This window comes from Zonotrichia leucophrys, chromosome 2, assembly GCF_028769735.1.
Source record: "Zonotrichia leucophrys gambelii isolate GWCS_2022_RI chromosome 2, RI_Zleu_2.0, whole genome shotgun sequence".
NCBI lineage: Eukaryota > Metazoa > Chordata > Aves > Passeriformes > Passerellidae > Zonotrichia > Zonotrichia leucophrys.
The window spans coordinates 41,305,840-41,330,875 of record NC_088171.1 but is presented as its reverse complement, the minus strand read 5'-3'; the positions used below and the strand labels follow the sequence as shown (position 1 = coordinate 41,330,875).

Genomic DNA, 25,036 nt, shown 5'->3' with positions numbered 1-25,036 from the left:
TGGCACCTCCTCCTTTCTACCCAAGTGATTCAGGTTTTTTCACTAGACTGTTTGCAAAGAAAGCTGACCCCAGCAAGAGGTCTAATCATAAGCTGCAGAGGACAAAGATAAAACACCTCACCTACTAAATCAAGGAGACTCTTTCAAATATATTCCGAGTTAGTATTTTTCTCCCCTTTTTCTCATTACATGATATTTCATAGTGTTTATTTTTGTTTTCTTCTGTGCTAAATGGCAAAGAAAAAAGAATTTGCTTTGGCAAGCAAGAAACAAAAGAAAGAAATTCAGACCATAATGCAAGATTTGGCATCATTAACATTCTACGTGACAATTTGCAACGTACTCCTCTAAACCAGTTGTTACGCCATCAGCAAGGATGCAGCTAAGGAAATTCTCTTAACATCTCAAAGTAAAATGAAAAAGTACCACAGATTCTCATCAGATATACATGAGCTGAACCACTTCCCTGCAATACTTCTTGCAACAAGAACACAAGACTATGCTTCGCTTACAGCAGTAACCAGAAACACTTACTCTGAAATAAACTCCACTCCTAGGACAATTGGACTCTTGCCACACTCTCAGCATCTGCCTAAAAAAGTTCCAAAACTGTACGTTCAAACCGAAGTTGTCAGACAGCGTCACACGAAAACAGAAATTAGGTTATGTCATGCCTCAAACTCAGTGCTTGTCCTTAAGAGACATATTAAATTCCTTGCAATTGTCTCATAAGGACTGGCACCCTCCCCTTCTTCTCTTTTTTGATGACAATGGCTTTTCCTAAACCTGAAATTAAAGTTTTAGCTTCAGTGGTGGCATTTGATAATGAAGGAGCACAAATAAATGGAACGAGTGCATGCTTTGTGTACCACAAATGGCCACAAAACTCTAAAAAGTTAAAGCAATCTGACAAACATATGGAATCCATTTTTTCTATTTATAATCCCATTACCCATATAGCTATTCATTTACACCCTTTCTGCACAGCAACGTGCTAGCCACGTTAGAAGACACACACACACACAGAGTCTGTAGGCTGGAATCCTGCACAGCTCCGAGCTCCCCCGTGAGAGGGACGTGATGTACAGTAATGCGGTACTTCTCAACGGAGAGCCGAGGCAACTTCACCAAACAAGCAAAGCAAAAGCAGCACTTCACCCAAACATGCTGGGGAACGTGAATTCCCAAACTCTGCCTGTTGAACACGCTGCCACTCTGAATTTCAGAAGCTGTACCATGCCATAAGAAAGCCTAGAATTTCCTACTTAATTACAAATGAATGTACACCCTCCCAGCCCCAGCATGCATGACTATGAGCATAAAAACACATTCTTTCTGTAGAGCTGAATCCTACCATGCTTGGTACAAAGAGCAGTTTTTGGAAAATAAGAAGCTGAAGTTCTCAGGCCGGCTGGAATCATACAAAGGTTTATTTATATGTGTTGCTCCAATAGGGATGATAAAAGATACGGCTCTCCACCACAAGATTATTTGATTACCCAACTATTAGCTTTAGACATACAATGGATCTAACTGCTTTAAAACGTCCCAGAAGCTGATGGCTAGCTTAAAGGTAACAAAATCCAGATGCTGCCTGTCTGCACTACTTTAAAGTCTCATAGTCTTTAGAAGAGAAATACTTGCATCTGTGCATACACACACAAATATATATATATATATATATATATATACACACGCACGTGTATGTGTGTTTATTTAGAGTTTATGTACGCCTTTGACTGTGGACCAAGGAAAAGGAATATAAAACGTATCACCAATTTGAAATTTTACCTGTCCTTATTGTAATAGTGCAAGTGTGCCAAGACTGATGCACATGACTTTTCACGGGGTTGATAATTTGTTATAACGGCTATAAAAATGCACTTAAGTTGTTTTTTAAAGCAAGGGGTTAAATAAAAAGTCATGGTACAGAAAAGCTATTTTTCTACTTTAAGCCCAAATATAAGGCTAATTTTCTCACAAAAAGCTTATTTTACAAAGTCAAAAAAATGAAGAAAAAAGAAAGAAAAAGGACAACTGGCAAAATATAAGCTACGTGAGTAAAAGGGATGGAATGTCCAATATTTCTCCTCCAATACTCGAGGCTATTGTTCTTTCAAAAAAACACCATCAATTGTTTCATGTCCTTGGCTTGCCAGGTTTTGAGGAATAGCATCAGCCTGCGTCCCCCAATCCCCCAAACAGTTAAAGCTATAGGCAATATTGCAGTCAAGCTAGTGACGGGCTGCTGCTGCAACAGCAACATTACACACTAAATGGTCACAAAGGTAAAATGCTATTTGGATTGACCTTGAAAGGAAGGGGTGGAGAAATGATAAATTTCACGCCAAAATACAAAATTTAAAAAAGGATGAATTTCATACCGAAAAAATATCTGCACAATGCAGCGAAGGAAACAGCAGAGCAAAGAAGTGAGAGGTAACCCTGCCATGAATTACAAGGCTGTAATCATACTGAGTGCTTCTGGTGTCATCACAACTCCAACCAGCCTGAATCACAGTTTTTACAATTAGTTAATTTATATAATGCAGTAGTCAGGCTATAAACGTTAACGGGAAAGTAATTTTTATTAACAAGGAATATAACTTATCCTTTCCCAACCGCAGCCAGATCAACATGCTTCAAACCAAAAGTCTGGAGAAGTCAGCCTCCCTTGTGGCACTTCACCACACACAGTTGCACACATCAGATGTCCCATGTGTTAAATTTGCCACAGGAGCACAATGTGTATGTTTGCACGCAGTACCATATGCACGTGTGTGTGCCCTGCCTTGGCTTTTTCCTCCTAAAGGATGCTCGTTTATTTACTGAAACTGCTAATCTGTGGCTGTGAGGTCACACTTCACCTCGTGGAGTGTGTATTTTTTCCTTTTTCTTCCCTCCAAATACAGCGTCCTGACAGGGTTTGCAAACTTTCGGTTTAGGGCTTTCTTTTGTTACTGTCCTTTGGTCACAGGAAATCTTTTCAGAGAGCAGACTATTATACAACGGCTTTATAAAAATAAGGCTTTAATTAACTAACTCATGGCCAGGTAGAATAGACTTCACCCAGCCCCTCTGGAGAGGCCGGCCTGCTTTCCAGTCTGCTGGCATTTTAAAAATTATTAAGAAAAGAAGAAAGAAAACGGAAGCATCCGCGCTTGGATACTCTCTCCAAAAGTAGTTAGCCTCTATTTCTAGACCTTTTTAAATGCAACAGACCACAGCCATATCATCCTCGATATTTAATAAAATATTAAAACCAGTGCAATGCATCGAAACAAACTCCACCAGGTTTACAGACGGTTAGCTCCGAGCTCTCCTCCGAGCTCCACAGCATCTCCTCCTCAGCTGATTAAAAGTTTGAGTTGCCACAGACGGCTTTTTTAACAGCAAAATTCTTCTAAGCTGTGAATAAACCGTAGAGATCCCTGGAAAATCCACCAAAAGTGTTTTATGTCCGATGCTGTCCAGAGCAATCTTTATCCCATGCTATAACAAACACACTACCTGCCCGCTGTTACGATAGCGTTAACCGCACTGTTCTCCCCAAACAATAAAAGGAATTAGCCGACGCCAGCAGCCCTTGGGAAAAAAAAAATAAATTAAAAGAAATAAAGAAATAAATGGGAGGGCAGACAGTAACCTTCCTGCCTCTCTCACGCCTGCTTTCTGCCTACCAGCTCTGCTCTGTGTGATACCAAACCCGAGAAAGAGACAGAAAAATCGCCAAAGAGAAGAGGCGAGCCCGCAATTCGCGCGGCTCCGCTCTCCATCCCCCGCCAGGCGCCGGCCCCGCCAGCCCTTACCTTGGTTTGGAGATAGTGGGGGTAGTAGTAGGTGTACTGAGGGTACATTGGCTGCTGGTCCAGGCGTTTGCCCATGTAGCTGGAGTCCTTCTGGCTGGTGCGGGGAACTCGTTGGCAGGGTGTAGTGCCCCAGGGCCTTTCTTCCTCTCACGCCGCTATTCCTGACAGCGCGGGCGACAGAGGAGGCTGCCGAGACTTCCTCGCCGTCTACCGCGCGCTACTTCCAGCGCAGCCAAAAACGCGCCCGCACGAACATATACGTGTGTGTCCGTGTGTGTGTGCGCGGAGGGGTGTGTGCGGCCGGGGGTGCGTGCGTGGGGGGAAGCCCCGTGCCCGGGTGCCCGCAGGGAGCAGCCCGCCTCCCCCGCTGGCAGCAGCGTGCCTCCGGCGGTGCCCGCTGCCCGGCTCGGGAGGGAAGCGTCCTGCGAGAGGAGCCGGGAAGACAGTGCAACTCCAAATCTCCGCAGAGCCGCTCGCTCTCTTGCTCGCTCGCTCGCTCTCCTCGTCCTCTCCTCGGCTCGCCCCGCTCTCGAGCCCTCCCCTCTCGCTTCCCCACCCACCCCCCTTCCAACCAAATAAAAAAAAAAAAGGAAAAAAAAAGAAAAAATAAAAAGAAAAGAAAAATAAAGAAAAAAAAAAGAAAATAAAAAAAGGGGGGGGAGGGAAGAGCCTTCCCCAGCCTAGTTGCCGCTGCCTCCTTCACGGAGTGACATGGTGTTCAGGGCTCGTCCTGTCTTTCATTCAAACCCCCTCCGCGCCGCGCCGCCGGTGGGAGGGACCTCGGCGCGCCGCTCCCCCGGGAGGTCGGCGCAGGCCGCGCGGCCGCCTCCGCGCTCCCGCCCGCTCCGCGCCCGCGCCGGACCGGCAGCTCCGGAAAGCGGCCCTGGGACCCGGGAAACGCCAACGCCGCGGGGCGGGGGACGGGGAGAGCAGCCCCGAAACGCGGCTTTATATTTATTGTTTTAATCTTTAATATATGTATATATGTGTTTTAACAAACGAGAGGGGGAAGGTGACGGAGCCGGGTCGCCGTCCTCCCCCTTCAGAAAACCGCTCCGCACCGTCATCCGGCACTTCGCGGAGAGGCGACCCCGGGCCAGACATATTAAATACATACTTTGTTAAACCGCTTATATAAGACTTGGTTTATTTAAAGTTGGAACAAAATGGAGGAAGAGGGTAAAGAGGAAATTCGGCCGGCCTGACGTGCGGGTGCCTTCGCCCAGACGTGCCACAAAAGTTACCCACGGCTGCGTTTACCTCGGCCGGGCTCCCCCGCACGCAGCTGCCGCAGCCCGGGCCCAGGTGAGGGCCAGGTGTGGCCCCCGCGTCCGGCCGAGAGCCCCACACCTGCCACGGATCCCAGGCGTGCAGGACCTGTGTCAGCACCGCCATCCCAAATATTTATCCTCCGAAAGACTCGAAGGAAGAGTCTGTTTTACAACAGGGCTATAAATCATCAGGGGAAAAAAATGCGCGTGAATAACAAAATGTTTCCTCTTGTACACAAATCCTAGTGTTTCTCTTTTTTTATAATACTTATTTCTTTAACATGTCATCAGATTGCTAGGCCTTGCTACAGTGGTTTTGCCTATTTATAAATTTTTGGGGAAAAAATGTGGGGCAGCAGTTTCTTTTTGTTTTTATTTAAATCATCCATAGTATGGCAGTGGGATTGTCAGCTGCTGCATTATCAACCAAATTGCTTTAAAAAAAAAAAAGGAATTATAAAAAGAATGTCTTTAAAGGGACATTTCTCAAGGCTGGTAGAGCTAAAATTAGACTTGCCAGCTGTGTTTTGGTTTGTGGGCACGTGCTTGCACATGACAGGAACATGGAAATATCACGCTTTACTCTGGCAGTTTGCTGTTCTCATAAGCAGAGGGTTTTGTTATGGATTCCCATAACTGCCCCATAGCCAGTCCAAAAGGGCAGTGCGGGAAACCATACACAGGTTTATAATACTGCCTGTGCACTGTGCTTTCATCACCAGGCACTCATAATCGTGGCTGCTGAGGTACCAGCCCTCTGCCAGACAGTGGGAACACCATGCCATGCTCACACACGTATTTGCCTCCTGTGGCAGGAGATAAACTTTTGGGAAGCGAGTGCTCTGTTCCCAGAGCACTGTGCAGGCATTCAGCAGGTTCTTGCACACCTGGACGAGCCTGTGGAGCACTACCATTGCCCCAGTTCCCAACAGACTCAGAGGAAGAGCCTGGTTGGGTAAAATATTGAGTATTTTCATTCCCTATCTTTAGTATTATCATTCCAACCTGGCCAGGACCATGCAGTCCCTCTTCTGAGGGTCCCCCTTTTTCATTCATCTTCTCTTCTGAGAAGTGAATTTAGAAAAATATAGAATGGGAGGAGAAGTCTGCAATCCCCACCTCCCAGCCCTACGGTCTGTATCACTGCTCAGCTTTAAATAGTCTGTCTCTCATTGTAGTGCATGATACTCTTGCTTACACTTTCTTCTTCCCCCCGCCCAGCTTTCCCTGAGGGTGAAATAGACTTTTTGAGGGTTGGGATCTGCAGAAGTGAATAGTGATTACTTGACTGTATGTGATACTTAGAGCCGAGACAACTTTCAGATTGTTCTTTCAACTGCCAGAATTAAGTTGTTGTGCTTCTCTCCTCACCTTCTCAATTTTCCCTGAGGATATTAACGCAGTTTTTCTTGCTAAGCGGTTGGCTTGTAGACGTGGATGTAACCAGATTTGGGAGAAGAAAGAACCTATGTGTACAGGGTGAAATAAAAGATAAATACTAAGGGAAGTAGAAAACTCTGCATCCTGACCAAGAAAGCTACATGAACATGCAAGGTTTTCCATGGTCATTAATTTAAATCTGGGAAGGGCTGTTTTCTCTACATCATCTGACTACTGAAAGTATTTCAAATCATGCCATAAAATTTCAACCTAAGATTTACACACACTTCTTCCATCAGATGCACTGGCTAGTAGCTCCATCAGTTCTAGCAACTGAGAAAAGGTGGGAAGCTACAGAAGTGGGACTATTATGTGAGTGGGGGACAGCTCCACCTTTCATCTGCTCTCTCTCAGCAAAAATCTTCAATATGCAGATGCTTTGGATTTCCCTTTTCACCTGTAATCCTGACAAGGTGCTGAGCAGCCTCTGCTGTTTGCCCTGAGTGCTCAGCATCTTGCATGATTGAGTCATCAGAGATGCAAGACAGAGTGGAGGCAGCAGAAATAGGAATTCAATATAAAAGAGTGGGGGGCCAAGGGGAGAAGACAGGAGGCAATATACCATAGCAAAAATGCAAATGAACAGCCACAAAAGCAGATTTAGATAGCATACAGCCTCTGAACAAATGCTAGTGCTGGAAAATGGAAAATTTCCATTTGCAAAATACAGACATCAAAAAGATCATCTGTGACTTGGGAGCACACTGTTTAAATAGAATCCCCTTCATTTTCTGGCCTGTGCATTTGAATAACTGAATCCACTTGCAAACTGAAATAGCAGTTTGCCTACCGAGTGTTAAGTATAAATGTTCCTCAAAAGAAAAGACAAGCTGTTCGATCCCAGTGAGTAACAGTGAGCAACTTCACAACTTTTTTTTTCTTCCTATGGGAGGGCTCATTATGAAGCCCCAGCCAGTCCCAGCCTCGGGAACCCAGGGAGTGAGCCAGATCCCAGAGCATCTGCAAAGGCACTGCTGCCACTGCTGTCACTGACCTGAGGGCAGATTCAAGAGCCAGGTGAGCAGTAAGGACCCCTTGAATGGAAAGCTTAGAAATGAAATTAGATAAATGGGAGCGCATCATCTGCAAACTTGACAGCCAAGTGCATTCAAAGGCAAGCACCAAAGGATATTAACCCTGCAACAACCAAAGCTGTGGATAAGAAATCTGAAGTTAACCAACAGAAGGGAAAAAAAAAAAAAAAAAAAAGAAGAGACTCATTTTCCTGGCAGCCTGAAGTACAGAAAAATTACATATGTTTGGATTTATTTTTACCTGTCATAGAAAGCAGATTTCTTCATTCACAAAAACTGATTTAAAAGAAAAAAGCCGATACCTCGTAGAAATTTCAGGGGCTTTTATTTGATAAAATACAATTCTCCATACACTTTTTTTTTGTTTTAAATAAGCTTACCTATCCAAATAAAACCTTCTAAAGTCAGATATTAGAGTCAGGGAGCAATTAAAACATTTTCTACCTCCTTGTTCTTGAAAAGCAGCCATGCGTATTCTAGAAGTTTTAACTGGCAAAATTATGTCAAAATTTTCTAAGTCAGGACTAGAGAAATAGAGATACCACCACCTAAGGCAATCTAATCGGTTAAAAAAAAAAGAACAATAATATTTGGCTTACAGTTTTTACCCTGTCTCTCTACTTTTATTCTCTTTATTTACTCATTGAAGCTATTACAAAGGAGACCATAGTGATACTTGACAGCTTGTTTACAATGGATTACAAGAAGAGCACTGACTTTATTTTTAGATCTGTCAGCTCCTTCAGTCCAGCTACCTTAAAACTTCATTGATGAACACAGAACTTTACTATTTAATGGATCATTTATGGAGTCGATTTACCTAAGGAGAGCTAACCAAGTTTCTAAGAAAGGACACACCCTGGCGCACCCATCAGAAAAGCATGTGATAGCCACGGAGAAGGTGAAAAAGACAGAGAAGATCAAACCACTTAGCTTAACAATGACAGCATTAAGTGTCTGGGATTGACAGAACCTCTCTGAGTTGGGGGATGCCACGGTTTTCAGGTGCTTTTCTTTCATAAGAGACCGAACACCACCCGAGATGGCTTTACCCACACACCCCCTTCCTTGCCTGCAAGAAAAAACTCATCAGGTTTGCTCTCCAACCTTCAGCTCTAACCATCACAACAGCACAAAGTCTAGATTTAGGCAGAGCTACAGATGGCCTTAAAGTAAATCTGAAAGAGTTAATGGATAAGATTTTGGACAACAGCAAAGAGTTGCCATCTATCATCATACTTCATTATTTTTCACTTTATCATCTTCTGTCATTACATTATGGCTCAGGGATTTCCATTAGTATACTTTTACCTGAACACCCAGTCCTAAAGGAAATCTTTGGATAGCAGCAGAGTGAAAAATTTTAGATGAAAAGTGAACAACAATGAACATTCACTAAATTGTTTGTGTTTTCCACCTGATATAATCCCTTAAAAGCACAAGCCAATGAAACTAGCAGTCAGTTGTACAGACAGACTGAAATTATGCACTAATGGCGTCTTTCTGCAGATGTTAATAGATACAACCAAAGTAAATAATACTTAGTCTTTGTCTACAGTCTGTTTCCTACACATCTCTGTAGGAACACCTTGCAAGAGTTAATTCATCCTGCAATGTGGAAGAGGATTAAGTAACATGACCAGTCAATGGCAATGCCCCAGTTGTGACAAAAAATGGAGGATTCCTGTCACCCCACAAACCCTCATTGCATGGCAAAAGACACAGCAAATAAGACCAATGGGGCAAAAGATTGGTACTTTCAGTTCTGGAAGGGATTCACGTGGACAGAAAGCAGTGCAATGGCAGTGAGGGCAATGTGAAGAAATGGGAGAGAGACATTGGCTGTAGCATATCAGAGGATCACACAGCAGTAGTTTAGGGATTTCATAAAATGCCAGGATTGTGCACAGGTTAGAAGACGTGCCATTCAAAGGTGGCATATTCCATAACAACTCCACATCACAAGTTAGTAAATACTGCATCTGGTCTTGAGTCTAAACTCTTAGGATAAAAAGGCAAACAAACTCCCCCAAACCCTGACAGGACTAGCCAAGGCCATTTCTCTCTTGCAGCATATTAACTTAATACTACCAGCATTAGATGTGGTATGGTTCCAGAGGGAGAAAATTCTTCACCTCCCACCTTCCTCCCTCCAAAGTCCTGCTTACTAGTCATTTTCCCCACCCCTTGTTTACTTAAAATTAGATTGTAATCAGGGAACATGAGTTTTTTTCTCTTCAGGAAGTTTATTTCTGAAGGTAATGGGGAGATGTAAATATGCTGCCTGTTTACTGAGGCTCATAAACATATACGAACACAGGCAATTAATTGTCACTGAAGGAGTTCCAGCAAACATTGAAAATCCTAGCTTTTTAGGGCATGTTTGAATAAATGTTCACCCATCATGTACTGAATTACTTAGTGAGATATTAATTTTGTGCTCCAGCTGAGGGTAATCACAGAACAAACTGGCATTATTCAAGTTACTCTGTGAAATTACAGCAAGGGTAAGCTTAAGAACAAAGGCCAGCAGGAGCTGAGCCTCTCGACTTGAAAGGAATTATCTTTTCCTCTAATTGAAGTGAGGACTGTTTTGTTTTGTTTTTTCTTTCCTTCCTCTTGCTAGATTTCCAACAACACTCTTTGGCAGAAGGTCTCCTTGCAATGGGATTTTGTGCTTAAAGCCCATGAGCAGGGGCTCATCTGCCTGGGAAAGTTTACTGATGTAATTGCACCAGCATCCTCAACAGCAGAGTTATACCCACGTAATGCCTCATATGGGCATTTTTCCCTGGGAATAATTATGCTGGTAAATGCCCCTATTTACACAAACACAGACTTCTGGGTCCTGTTTTCCTGCTGGTGCTGATGAAACTGACCTATACCATGACCTTGGCCAAACCACTTCTCCTGCTCCCTCCTCTCTGTCTGTGTCTCACGAGTGTCAACTGGAACTCTTTCTGGTGAGAACAATCTCTATGTTTTTACAGTGCCACAGGGGAACCTCAATTTTGGTTGGGCACCAAAACAACACAGCAGAAATCTGTAATATTGTATGCAAACAGTTTGTTGTTCTACCATCCAGACGGCTGCTATTAGAGAATTCACTAGCTGTGGCTTTTTATATTTTTTTGCCTTTTTTTTTTTTCCATGAGAAAAAGTTAACAATAGGAAAGAATGGAGGGTCATTTCAGGCGACATTCCTTTGCTATCAAATATAATAGATTCTGCTTTCTCCATACTTATATCCTCCCCAGCACGCCAAGACACATTTCTATTTGTCTCTTTCATATCTGGCAGGCTAATTTGCCCACTAAGTAACACTTTATCTAATGCTGGCTGTAAATAAGGTCTGAAGGAGCCTTTGCTAACAATTTCTGTTTCATCTCCTAATAGGCCCCCTTGTAAAACATTACAATTATGGCGCTACTCTTGCAATTTTGTCCAAAATTTCATTCAAAATTATTTAAAAATAATCTTTCATTACAACTTCTGGAAATTTTATGGTTTTGATGAAATCTCAAAATATTACCTAATTTTCTTTTAGTTTAGTTCAAATTTGAATTATTTTTAATTTTTCCATAAAAATTCTTCCTTGACTTAACTGCAATAAATATTTTCCTACTTAGTCCCCCTGAAAAAGGAAAAATCAAAGTCTAAAAAAAAGTTTCTAACATATTTTCAAAACTATCTTAAGCAAAAACTCTTTTATCCCTGCACATGCAGGAAAACATTTTTAGGAAATATACAAATGAAATACCCCTATTTAAATCAGTCTCTAGGGAAATGTGTCCATCAGTTGTTTGTTTTTAACTGAAATTCATGACTGGGAAAAGCAATCTGCACTTTAGCTTGCGCCAGTAAGCCCTACAGTAATTCTGAGTCTGTTCAATCCAAAGCATTTTATAAATAAAGAAAAATCACAGGTTGGGAGGAACTGTAATCTTCAGCCACAACAAAATGCTATTCTATTCCTTCTCACCTAAACACAACCGGGAACTGAAGTGGAAAGCACATAAAAACACGTACCAGGACTGCTAGTGCCTTCTTATCAGCATGCAAAGCTTCCCCGAAAGCATTACAAGAAACATTGTAAGTGTCCACTAAATATGGAATCAAAAGATTGTGTGCAATGATTCCCAACAGAGGGGGAATTTCTGCCTCTCAAATTCTGTCTCACCAAGATAGGGAGAGAATGCATAGCAAATGGTGAAGTACAGTACTGGGAGTTGGGTAAAAAGTTCCATGTGCAGGTAAGCTGCAGACTTGAACCAATTCTCCGTTTTTCAAATCAGTTCACTCTTTTATAGGAATAATGGCATTTTTTTGTAATGGACAGCTTCCATTTACCACAGAACCAATGCAGCCCGCTGTGCAAAATGAAACTTTATGTCACACTAGATTACTGTCCATCATAACCAAAGAAAATGCATTGAACTGAATATATTTGGTTCAGGAAACCTGTATTTTGTCAGCTGCAGTATAGCTCATTGTCCACTAAACAGTACCAATCCCATTCTGAACAGAGCACACTGTAGAAATGTTTCACCTCCTAATCCTGCACTTGTACACTTGCCAGAGCAAAAAGGAGAGTAATACCTGACATCTAACAAAAACAGGGTTAGGACTGACACTTTGCTGTACCAGAAAAATTCTTTGGGTAAGAGATCATTTATTTCCTGCAAACAGACAAATGCTAATTATAGCTCAAATCTTCCCTCTTTTTTCTCTACAATTTCTTTTTTCTTTTGCTTCCTCCCCTCCTTTGTTCATCTTTTCTTCAGTCTTGTTCATCAAATATTTTTTGCCTTCAGAAAATCCCATCAAATCTCTACATTCTCATTCATCTGAAAGTTATCTGGCTTGAGAATAATTTTCCTGCCTTCTTTTATGTATTCCAGCTGGAATTTTTAATAAAAGCACAAGGACTCAAGGCTACTGTATTTTTATTAGGAAATGGTGGAAACTTTATAGTGATTTCTATTCACATTCAGCAAATGTTCATCCCTATTGTTCTAGCCTATTTACCACTCCCAACATCCTATTCCCAAATAGTTTTCACTCTGTAATCCTTCATCTGTTTTGTTTCCTCTTTATTTCTGTCCCTGCCTAACTGCCTGTCTTGCCAGCACAAGCACTTTCTTTTTCTTGAATTCTCTCTCCATTATTTTTTTCTCTTGCCCCCATTCCTCAGCCACAGATGCTTTAGGCTCCACTTTCTTACTTATGTTGCAATTCTTTGAATATAGAACAAAAATATTCACAGGGGGAAAAAGATACCACTGTGCTATTCTTTTTAACTTGGAAATCCACCCTACTAGATGGAAAGAGAGAGCAATGTGCCATAAACATCTAAATTCATGTCAGCTGAGGTGCCTTGGCAGGGTTGTGGACAGAGTTAAAATAAAGTAGAAGGTGAGAATATTAAGTTCATTAACAGAGGAAGAATTGGGTCTCACAAACTGAGGATCCAATCAATCTCACCTCTTACTGACTTCTTTTCAATAAAGGGCTTTAAAGACATTTCTGGTAAGTACAGATGAACACAGATTCCCTTCTCCTCACAACTGCAAGTTGTACACCCATGACATCACCATGCTTGTCTTTTCAGGATCCTATGGCAGCAAGACATATATCAGCTTAAAACCTTAAGAGCAATCTTTGCCAAAGAATTCTCACCTCGTACAGCAGGGTAAGAATTACAAGCAGAAACCACTGAAAGTGAGTAGGAGTTAAATATTAATCTTTTGATATAGTTTTTTAGATTAAATACTGACACAAATTCAGCTTCCAGAGAATTTGCATTTTGGTCATTTGGTACTTTCCCACCAAGCAAAGGTAGATGTTTAAGAGCTTGTAGGAGAAAAAAAAACACCCAAACAATAACTTTATTTCATTTAATTGTATTTTTGCAATAAATATTTCTTTGTGCTAGTCAATTACTTGAATATTTTATCAGAAGCGCCAGGAATGTTCTGTCACTACAGGGCCTTGACATTTCCCAATGAATGTCTCAGACATTCATTGGAGTGAAACACTGGTTTGTCAGAACTCTAGCACTGCAGCCAAGTATTTCCATCCTGCAGATCACATCCTCTCTTTGAGTTCATGGTAAGAAATTTCAGTCAAACCATTTGTCCTTTTCCTGTTTCCCAAGAAAGATACCATTTTTTTAGCTTGTGTTGGAATAAGGTAGTGCCAAATGAAGGAAAAATAGCCAAGCTCATCCAGCTTCTTCTCTTGGATAGTGGCTGGAAGGAGCCAGAAAGAAGGCAAGGTTCCTTAGAACATGTGGCAGAGAGACCAGAAATTTGCCCAAATGGGTGACTCATTCTGCTAGGGATGTACCTGCTACCTTTTTTGTGAAAACTTTCCAGGTGTGGCCACATGAGAAACTTGAAAAGGCACAGTCCCTGCATCCTCAGCATACATTTCCCTGAAGCCTCTATGTTTGCTTCCCTCCCAGCTTGCACCGACCTCTGCAGACAGACAGGGAATGGCACCTTCCTCCCAGAAACAGGAGCTGCACAGAGCAGGAGGCTGGGATGATGGGCATAGCAGGAGATGCTGGCACATAACTCCAGCAGTACTGTGAGGTATTGCACTGTCTCTGCTGGGCTCTTGGGCTGCTGCCCATCACTCACTGAGATGAGGAGGTGTGGAGGAGGGAGCACAAAAGGAGACTGAGGAGTAAAAGAGGGATGTGCCTTGGTTACAGGGGGAGTGAAGACAGTACATCAAGGCACTAGTGTTATAAAAAGACCCCAGGGTGAGTAAGTATTATAGTCTGAGGAGGAAAAGAATGAAATAGGGATCTCAAAATACCTGTAGAAAATGGGACCTGAGGTTAAGAATCAACTAAAATTGAGAATGAAAAAGCAGTAGTGATGGCAACCAGGTAGACAAGACAATCCAAATTGATTAGGAGGGCTGGGCAGGACATGAGAGGAGCCAAAATGGGTGAGAACAGAAGGGCACAGAGACACACAACACAAAAACGAGGACAGCCCTTTTCCCTCCGCATCCTGACGGTAACTCCCAAATTCCTGACATTGACTACTCCTCCATTGTCAACAAAAATCATCCACACCCAGCTGCAAAGTGATCCAGCCCCTTCTAGCACTGGTCCACACAGACTATTAAAATCTAATGCTTCCAGACTCTCCATGTCTCTGTGATAAATAGAAAGATTTCAACCTTGCTGACAATCCATTTGTCAATATGCCATGGGATGGCATTTTCAGGTTCCTTTATTTTTTAAAGTTAAAACCTTTTTCACACATAAATTAAATTAAAAGAACAAGTGGGAAAATTCCATATGATCCCACATTTAAGGTTAATGAGTAATGGCATAATTATAATGAACAATAAAATGATAACGAGTGTTCACAGAGAAGCCCATTATAACTGCATAGACAACCATTATTCTGTAATTTTATACCTTTTGAACACTTGACTTTGCAACCTTAATGTTTTTTTAACATTGTTTTTTGCCTGTGTAATGATATATAACAATCTCCAGACACCATCTGCAGTCTTCCTATTTGCTTGATACCTTTCAAACAAATTTTTATACTGAATATGAGAAGAGGCCAGTGATTATCTTACTGAGCAACAGTCAGGAGACAGTGGGGGGTGCATTTGGTTGTTGCCTCTCTGCACATTCATAATTCCTATCTCAACAGCTGGGACCATGTTACAAACTCTTGGGCTTGGGACCATGGGACCATGTTACAAACTCTCATCTTTTTAACGCTTCTGTTTTTACAGTTTTGTAAAAAAACTGTAAAAAATTTTGTAAAAAATTTTCTGATTCTACAGTTTGCCTCTCCCATTGTTTTAACAGGGGAAGCCAAATTAACAAGGTTTTGGGACACAATTAAATACTTTATTCAGTTAGGGTTGTGGCTGAGAGCAAGGCATCAACCATTTCCTTCACTCCTTTCCATCTGACACTGTACTGATTTACCTTAGTTTTATGTGCTGTCCTTCACTGCTGGACTCCTGCTTAGATACGGTACTAGGCACATTTTTTAATTGGAAAGAGGCATTGCATGCTTACAGACTATCATCATATTTCAAGTTTACTGCTAGGAAAAGCCAATATTAATAAGGGCTGGTTTGCATTTCTTCAGGCATTACATATTTTAGCTGCAAATGTCAGCTTTTAGCAAGCTCTTAGCTCTTCTTTCCAAAGTATTATAATTATAATAATAAATGCCCCATAGGACTGTCCCAAATCCTTGTCACTCAAGTAACTCTGGGTCACCTTAAAGCCACTGCAAGTCCCTGAACATCTGCATTATTCAGACTAGAATCCTAATGTGTACCGTATAGCAACCACTGCTGCACTACCTGCATGCTTATATGCAGGTGGTTCTCTTGGCAGCTGAGATTTCTGTTTGCAATAAAAGAAAAAAAAATCTGTTTGTAGTAAAGAGCAGACACTTTGGGGGGCCAGCTCAGTGAGCTGACTACCTGTGGAGCACAACATTCTCATTTCCAGCCGCATGACCCCGAAGCAGTCATTGCAGTCTGAGTGAAGAAGGGGAGTTAACACTAAATAATATTAGATAAGAGTCAATCTGTAGTCAGCACTCTTCAAACAGCAAGAGAAACATGTCTTAGGTGTAAAGTGAGAGATCAAGTAGGAGGTAACAGTCGTGAAGAATGATAGGGCAAATGAAAGACCCTCTCTGCATGCCTCTCTGAATTGCTCTTTTCTATTATTAAGTTCTTGGCTATGAGAGAAAGGTGATGGATCCTATGCTCTCACTGTCACAGCAAGTCATTCCCTTGTTCTTCAGCATCTCAAAGAACAGCATATGAACTTGACCAGATTTATGTATCTGTTTTATGCAGTAATTTAGTTGCTGCCTCCTTGCATATAGGAAACACAGTAACACCTAATTCAAGAATTAGTCTTGTAACAGCACTAACCAGCAAGACAAAAAAAAAAAAAAAAAAAAAAAAGAAAAACAAAAAAACAAAAAAAAGAAATCAGGTGATGTATGGATACTTAGTTGTATAACTCCTACAAAGATGAATGAAAACAGATCCTCTAATTTCCAACATGCTGCATTGAACTGAAATGGTGGATGGCTCCCTATGTACAAACGCTTACACACACATGTAACCCATGATCCAAGTAGGCTGGTAGATGACAGGGTGCCATGGCACACTTGGTCCCACAGGATTGCCTGGAGGCAGTTGGACCTGATTCAGCAGAGCTCCCTCTTAAACATCACAATAATTTTCTGAACCAGCTACTAAAACCCCCTTGCAGCAGCAGACTTTGCAAGCTGCACACCCTGCCACTCAGTGCAGCTCCCCTAGGAGCCCTGCAGTGCCTGTGGCTCTGCTTGCATGGCTCTGGAATACCTTCAGTGCTCAGTCCCCAACTCTGGCCTCCTCCTTAGAGCTGGTGGTTGTTGCACGTCTGCCAGCACGAATACCAGCAGCTTTTGGCCGGGGAAGAGGTGTCATACCAAGCCTGGGATTTCTGGAATATGATACTAGGATTTCTACATTAGCCTGATGGAGCTTCTGAATTTCCACCTTAGCCACTTTATATAACACAACAGAAAGTATATTAAAAGACAAGTTGCAAAGTGAACAGCTAAAATTCCTGGAGCACTGGAATTAAGACTGCTTATTCCACCTTAACTACATCCTTGAGTCTCTTCATTAGAAAAAAATCTGCAGAATTGCATCTAACTCTAATGGGAGGCCCCTTGCCTTGTTCTCAGTGTTGAATGGGCACTGCTAGCTGTACGACAAAATATTTCATATTTTATTTTCTCATCACTTTTTAATGCCATACCATATTTCCTGTACAGCACTCAAATTCTGCTCTGAAGACAGAATTATTAATGTTTGCATAGACTCTCAAGCAGGTTTTTTTTCACTGTAGTGACAGTGTGCTTTGTAACACATGTAAATTTATCTTCCTAATGCCTCAGGAGATGGAGAACTATGTTCATCTCCAGTTAACAGGTAGGCAACACAGGCACATACAAAATTCACCAAAAAGTCAGTGCTGGATTTCAGTGCACATTTTAAGGAAGAGGTAACATTTTCAGAATTCTGTGTATCATATGGCACCATTCTGCTCAAAGGTCAAGCTTCTGCCAGTTGTCAGCCACAAACAGAGAGACCAGCAGGGACAAAACCTTCCTGTCCTCCCCTTATGGGATCACCCCACCAAACTGCAGCAGTGAGCCTCATGTATATCCTGGCAGCAGAGAGACCTTGGCAGGCAAGTGCTGCTCCAAGCCCCAGACGTGCATGCTAATCTCAATCTTCTTGCTCAGTAAACTTAATCCTACTCTTACAGCAACTGAAAAGAAAGATTCCTAATGGGAAAGGACAGAAATCTTAACAATAAGTAGTTCCATCAATCCTTTTCTATATATAAAATTAATGATACTGAATTGTAAAATTATCAGAGAATGAAGCAATAATTTTATGAAATAGAGAGTTAAAATAGACTCCAAAGGATTAACATCCACAGTAGATTATCCTCTCCATACTAAATTGGGTAATGGATTTCTCTGAATAGGATATTTCTTTATAGCAGAAGCATGAGATATTCTTTCAAAAAAGATCTGTAATATCTTACTTTACATACGCTTTGTGTTTTCTTTTGCTACTTCCTTCAGTAATTTAGAAGTAGTGATCTTGACTGATGACACAAGTGCATATTCTTGTTGAGATATCTTGATAGAATGGGAAGCCAACATGATCTTTGGAAAGAAAGAGCAGAGGTCTTCACATGAAGATTTCTGGTCACTAATGGAGTATGGTAGGACACAAGTAGGCAAAAATAGCAGTGTGGTTAAGATACTGGACTAAACTTGGAAGCTATCTTCTGGTTCCTGGCTCTGCTGCAGACATCCTGTGTGTCCTTGGATAAATGCCTCTTGTGAGGCTAATTTCATTTATGTGCTCATGTACATAGTAATGAGCCTCATAAACACCCTATAAATATAATCACTTGAAATAATTTTTAAGGTACAATCTCTCATACTCAGTGAGGGATTTCATATTCTTCTGGGAAATGAAAAAGTGTTTTCTAGGCTAAAGGCATGAGACTGGTTTGGAGCCATCTCTATTTCAGTGGCATCTGTGTGCACATTTAGATTTGGCACATGCAGACGTTTATGATAAAAAAAAAAAGTCTGTATTATTTGCACTATTTCTCATTTGCCTTCTCAGACTGGGATTGTTCCTATTTATAGGAATGCAGACTGTAGGAAGCAAGGAGAGACACATGTATAGATGATGATATCTTTGAAATATGTACTGGCTCCATGTCGTTTTTATACAAAATTCTTGGAAACATCCTGTAAAAATCTGTGTGCATGCACAACAGTTGTGATTATTCACATAGACTGCATTGTAAATCACAGATTCATTCGTACATCTGGAAGCTACACATCTCCCCACACACAATATGCATAGCTGCACAATTCACAAGTAAATTTCTACAGGAAGGGTGGTCCTAGAGCAAAGGCAGACCTGCCAAATCTGCTAACCAGTGTGATATTTCACCATTTGTCATGCAAGGTACTCCTTTACTGTTTCAGGGGGGGTTTTGGTGCTTTGGCAGCCTCTGTTACAGACATCCAGAAATGCCAGCAGGTAAAAAAACTGCTGCTCACAGCAGGTTTGCTTCAGGTGGGCAGCAAATGCAATGCACCATGGACCCCATGACTAGCCAGCAAACGCAAACTGTGTCAAGGTTAGACCACCAGTGCTCCCAGTTTTGTTTGTGAATCCTTATTTAACCACTTCCTTTTCCACAAGAATTATCTCCTCCAATGTGTAGCTTTGCATTGTTGACCCTCTGTGGCTTAGACGAAACATAAGGTACCAGGAAAAAGTAAATTATGAAAGTAAAGATTTTAAGTCTATATCTATCATCTGCACCTACTGCCCATGACTTTGTAAAACTGCAACTATCTGCATTCCAAAGTAGACATTCCTTACTTGGGATGGGTCATCATAGAAACCTCTTTTTTCTTTTTATAAAAATTAAATATATTCAGTTAAAAAGCTATGCATATGCAGTCATTTCTCTATGGATCATTTATGGGCAAAACAGAGTCCAAGTCTGAAAATTCACCCTATCAGGAATATGGCTGCCATAAACCAAAGAGTTTAATATTATGGAAGTATAACAGAAGATACTCTTGATGATAAGCCAGGAACCAGTGTTCGTTATTAATTTGTAAAGTAACTACTATTGCCCTTAAATCTCTATAGCATTCCTTGCATCATGTTACTGTTTTCATATAACTAGAAATGCCAATACCTTAATGAATCAGATTACTACAAAATAGTCTAAGATTGTTAGAATACAAAACAAAAAAAATTGCAATTCCTAATATAAAAGGGAGCAGGCAATAAGACAAAATCAAGGACACAAGCAAAAGAGACCTGCTGTCTCCAAATAAAAAGCATCAAGGTGCAATGCAGCTAAAAAACCTGTGACTGCAGGTTTTATAAGAGCTGATAATTCAAATGTGATCACTTACATATAGTCTATAAAAGCAAGTGCATAACTACTGGGATAGTTTGAAAGTTACAGGGGGATATTTTATTTTTTTTTTCCTGGATGGGAAATTGTGAATTCAAGTGAATTCAAGTTCATTTAAGGGCAAAGGTATGTTTCTGGAGCTACTCCTGCTGTCTGATCTGTCAAAGAATTAACAGCCTTAGCAGTAAGGAACAGAAGCCTTACCAAGCAGGATGCTTTTCTAAGGGAAAGGAAAGAAGACATGGAATTAAGAACCAGGGCCTCTCAGGAATGGCCTGAGCTATTTGTTAAATGCCTCAGCACTGAGATGTCCCAGTAACAATAAGGCTGTGGCAAATCAAGAATCTTGACACTCCCAAGAACTTGTGAATTCTGGCAAATAAATTCTGTCTGGGGAGATGAAATGAAGAAAGTGAGGATGTACTAATTGTCACATTGCAGTATCATAACATTATGAATAACATTCATAATGCCATTGGATACTTTCCAAAAGAAGATTCCTGATACAGCAAAAAAATGCCCGTAATATTGGCTCATATTTTATTAAAGCTGAGGATACAGTGACAGCTCAACAGTAAACTGTATGTAACAATTACTCAATAACAGGTTGTGTAGAAGGCTTCAATAGTTTCTTGCTTGTATCCTTTGGGCTTTTTTTTTTTCTCTTTTTTTCTTTTTTGTCATGGAATGACAAGGACATTGCTCATGGTCACTGAAATACCTCCAACTATACAAGCTGTGATCAGTAACACATCTACATCATCTCACACTGCCCTTATATTGCTATTTTCTATTTTTCAGGGAAATACATTCAAGACACATGCACAGAGTAAATCCAAAATGAGCCTTAAATAATCTTGTTCAGGGCAACAGAGAATAATGAATGTGTCTTCAATGAGGGGCATAATTACAACAAGCTGTCAAAGGAAACTTTAAGAAGGTTTGGGGGCAGGGGGAATTAAAAGCTATTTACCTCTATCAAAGCAGAATGAATAAGGGTAATGAGTAATAACCCTGAGAAAATGACAACAAAGGGGAACAGTCTCAGCACCATGAGTAGGAAATTAATCAAGTTCCTCTTTTGTTAACAGGTGTTACACAATAAATTCCCTGTGTTCCACCCTGAAAAAGCATCCTTAATACCAGAAAATAAAAAGTTCTAAGAAGTAAACAAAAAAAATTTGCTACCTTGTCCTTAAAATACATCACTGGCAAATGTCTCAAAGCACCTTTTAGTTCAATAGAGTAAAAGAAATACCAAAGTTCAGTGTTTAATGGCATCTGGCTTTAAAATTACAGGGAAAATCCAGTGTCCTAAATTACCAAGTAGGCAATGGATGCATGACTAGGAGATCCATTTGGACAACACCAAATGATGTGCAGGAAGCACAAGGTAAGAGCTAACAAAGCCCCAGTGTGCCTACTGGAGATAGGCAAGCTTGGATATCTTGATTACATCTACCACACCTCAGTCCCTTAAGCCAGGGAATACTTAGTTCAAGTCAGAGCAGCACAATGCAGTTGTGTAAACAGAAGGCTGAAAATCAGGAAATCCTTAGTTCTAAAATGGGATCCAACTGTGCCCCTTTTTCCTGTCCACAAAAAAGTTAATGAAGCAGCCTAAGCAACCCGCCCTGTCCTCCCCCCTGGACAGAAACAGGAGTGTGTAACTGCCAGTCTCAGTGAAGTGCTGGGAAAATTAACAGGGATGGATTGAATAAGTTCACATCTTTAACATATTTTGAGGAAGCAAAAGGCTCCATAAGAACTAAATATTATTGAAATACTGAGTAGAAGTTCTTTTCAAGGGGAAATTACTACATTTCCTTTCCTTATGTATCGATTACTCATTAATGCAGCAAAACTGAGAAAGATCAGATTTGACAGTTCTCAAGGAATGGTTTTCACTCTTACATATGCTCTTGATTTGACACTACAAATAAAAATGTTATTCAGTAGACCCCAATCATCTTCTAAAACTACTCCTGAGGGCCACAATTTTAAGACTTTCTGTGCAAATTATCTTCTCTAATGTCCATTCCAGCTTATTCTTACATACTTATATGTACTTGAGAAATAGCATGCACAAAGGTTGCTACTGCTGCTTCTTGTAAAAATATTTTAAAACAATTTTTTTAGAAATTTAATAATTTCAGAGATTTTGAAATATGCTTTGCACCTTCAGATTTATCTAAACTTCTAGAAAATCTATTTATATTTATTGAAATAAATATAAAACCCCTGAAAAACAAAGGCTACTTCTAAGCAAAAAAAAAAGGCAAAAAAAAAAATCTAATCCCAACAGTATTAAATGTTCTGTATGCAAAACCTAATGTGAATGCCCAATAGCTCTGTGAATTGAATGCAAAGCTATGGAAAATGCAGATGAAGGTATTACATCGGATCATGGAACTGTGAGCTTAAAAAAAGGTTCAGAAAGCAGAAACAAGAGAGACATTGGCGAGGTCATTTTGCCCTTTATATCAAATGACATATTTACAAATTGCGGTACATAAAACTTTTAAGAAACTCAACCAACCCCCCCCCCCAAAAAAAAAAGAAAAGAAAAAAAAAAAACTCAGATAAACAAAAAACCCCAACCAGCTAACCAACCCAAAAATAAACTAATACCAAAACCAAACAACACAGCACCACCTTTTCTTCACTGTTTGCACTTTGGCAATTGATGTAGTTGTGTTGAGGGATGTAGGTAGATGAATGGCAGTAGGTAATATGAATGAGGCTGAATAGGAGGGCAGCATTTGGAAAAGAACCTCTAGAAAGAAATGAGCCATGTAGAGGAAACATGACAACCCTTCTGCAGAATACAAGGCACTAAATTGCATTTGAGTTTTGCTCTTCTTTCAGAAGCTATTTGAAAATAAAAAATGTTCTTCGAGTAACTATAAATAATTTCTTTAAAAAGACAATGATCCTGTACAAGAAATCTCAGTGTCAAGGTCTAAAGAGAAAGAAAGGGTTCTAGAAAGTACAAAGTCCAATTCTCTTGCCAGCCAGACACTTTTTGCCTCCATCTGTTTTAGAGAATCTCCCCCTAAAAACATTCACAGCTTTTTTATTATGCACTTTTGCTTCACAGTGAACAAATACAATTAAAAACAATGGTATATAAATGTGAGAGTCATGAGCCTTGGAAAAGCCAGTGAACCTTGCAGCATATTTAGCCCTTAAGTGAGATTTCACATGAACATATACAAGCTTTAGATCATGTATTAAATTGTTTTGCTCAGAATAGGACAGAAAAGTTGATCCAATCACACTAAATCCTGAAGAACCAATTTATGTCTGGAAGCACAGAAAAAGAAATCTCCTTTACCCAAACGACATGCTTCGAATGCATTCCAAACTTCCTGTGTGTCATTGGCCATGCTGAGCAGACAGGCCTATGATTTCTAATCTAATCAGCCTCAGAGTGACTGTGAAAGCAGCAGCTGTGTCTGAGCAATCGGAAAAATAGATACAGAACAAAGGGGAAGACCATCTCATCAGGGCTTCTCCCTCAAGTGCATAAACTCAGCTTCAGTGGAAAGTATAAATATTTCATTCACTATTTTGTTCTGTATTTCTCCTGGGATTTGTGCTCCAACTAGTTTCTTTTAAAGGTGCATTAATGTCTCCTTTTAACAGCATCCCTTCTAAACTTTTCCCCTTGCTTAATGGGCCTGAAGGGATTAAACCCTTAGCAGAAAAATGCATCTGTTGTACATAACATCACAGTATTAGACTATCATAATACCAACTCATTTATTCTCATTTTGTGAAAGTATACCTTCCCTTGAGAATGATGCTACAGGGTATATTTCCTTCCTGATGCTTCCTTTCATGTATTGTGTGATGTTAAGAAGAAACATTTGTATTCAGACATCAGAAGCCCAAGGCCCACTTTTTGCCTCCCATTTTGAGGCCACATTATGCCAGAAAGGTGTCTAGGCTGGCCAGAAAAGAGCTCCAGAAATTCTGCCTGTCTCAGTGAATATGCACTGTACATTCTTTGTGCTTTTCACAGCTCTGGACAGGGACCAGACAGAACTGACTTAACTTGCTTTTGATTTAGGTGACCTCCTTCCTGGGCATCAATTGGAGAAAGCTGAACTTAACATGTCAGTGAGATCACCTGTGGTCCAACTGCTCAAACACAGACCATAATAGTCAACACCAGCCCAAACAGTGATGCCATTTGTCTGGTACTGGGCAAGGCTTTGTCCATGCAGTTACAGCTTCCATAGTCCTTTGGCTTCACATTAGATAGGATTCCCTGCAAATGCATCATAGTGTCCATCAAGACCAGGTCTCCAAAAGAGCCCTGAAATCAAGAAATTAGAGGAACTAAAGTTAAAAACTGGTAACTACTCTCAGTTACTTTGGTAACTTAGCTTTGGTAAACTTGGCAAAATTTATAGTTCACCTGAATGGAGAGATGTTACTTTATCTGTAAACTAACTTCACTTTAATCCAGATAAAAGAACTTGTGTATATTTTGTGCCAGGATGAAATGTAAGATGAACATTTTCCTACTAGGGCAAGAGAGGAAAGACCGTCTTAGGCAATATTTTCCAGGGGCAGTTTTGAAGAAACCATTTTTTGAACTGAACAGAGAAGAATGTTTAGTTCTCCTAGCTAACACGATAGTGATCAGGAAGAAATATAGAGCCAATGTTTAATGGTTCAAATGGAGATGCTGGCAAGGATCTGGCTTGGGAAGAAACAGATTTGCAGAGGTTTTGACTCAATATTAATCTGTGTTGAACTGAAAACCCTAAACACTGGAAAGGGAAAAGGTACCAAATTTTCCTGTTTCTTCCTGCCAGCTTTTCTGCAGGATCCTATGCTCTTCTAGGTTTAAAGGCAGTCATCAGTCTTACTTTAACAGAAAATTAAGATGTCTGGTAAATAACAAAGGCAGAGGATGAAGGGGTCATT

The 25,036-nt window shown here is 40.6% G+C and overlaps 1 protein-coding gene across 16 annotated transcripts in view; it reads right to left on the bottom strand.

Annotated features, from left to right (window-relative positions):
- RBMS3 (RNA binding motif single stranded interacting protein 3) overlaps positions 1-25,036 on the bottom strand; it is a 707,668-nt gene that overhangs the window by 440,245 nt on the left and 242,387 nt on the right. For 4 of the 16 annotated variants that reach the window (XM_064704699.1, XM_064704700.1, XM_064704701.1 and 1 more), the window contains exon 1: positions 3,810-4,325. The exons of the other annotated variants lie outside the window; for them this stretch is intronic. In XM_064704699.1, coding sequence (XP_064560769.1) covers positions 3,810-3,884 — 75 coding nt within the window. In that variant the 5' untranslated portion in view covers positions 3,885-4,325. Of the gene's footprint in view, positions 1-3,809; positions 4,326-25,036 lie in introns of those variants that run through there. 16 annotated transcript variants of the gene reach the window in all.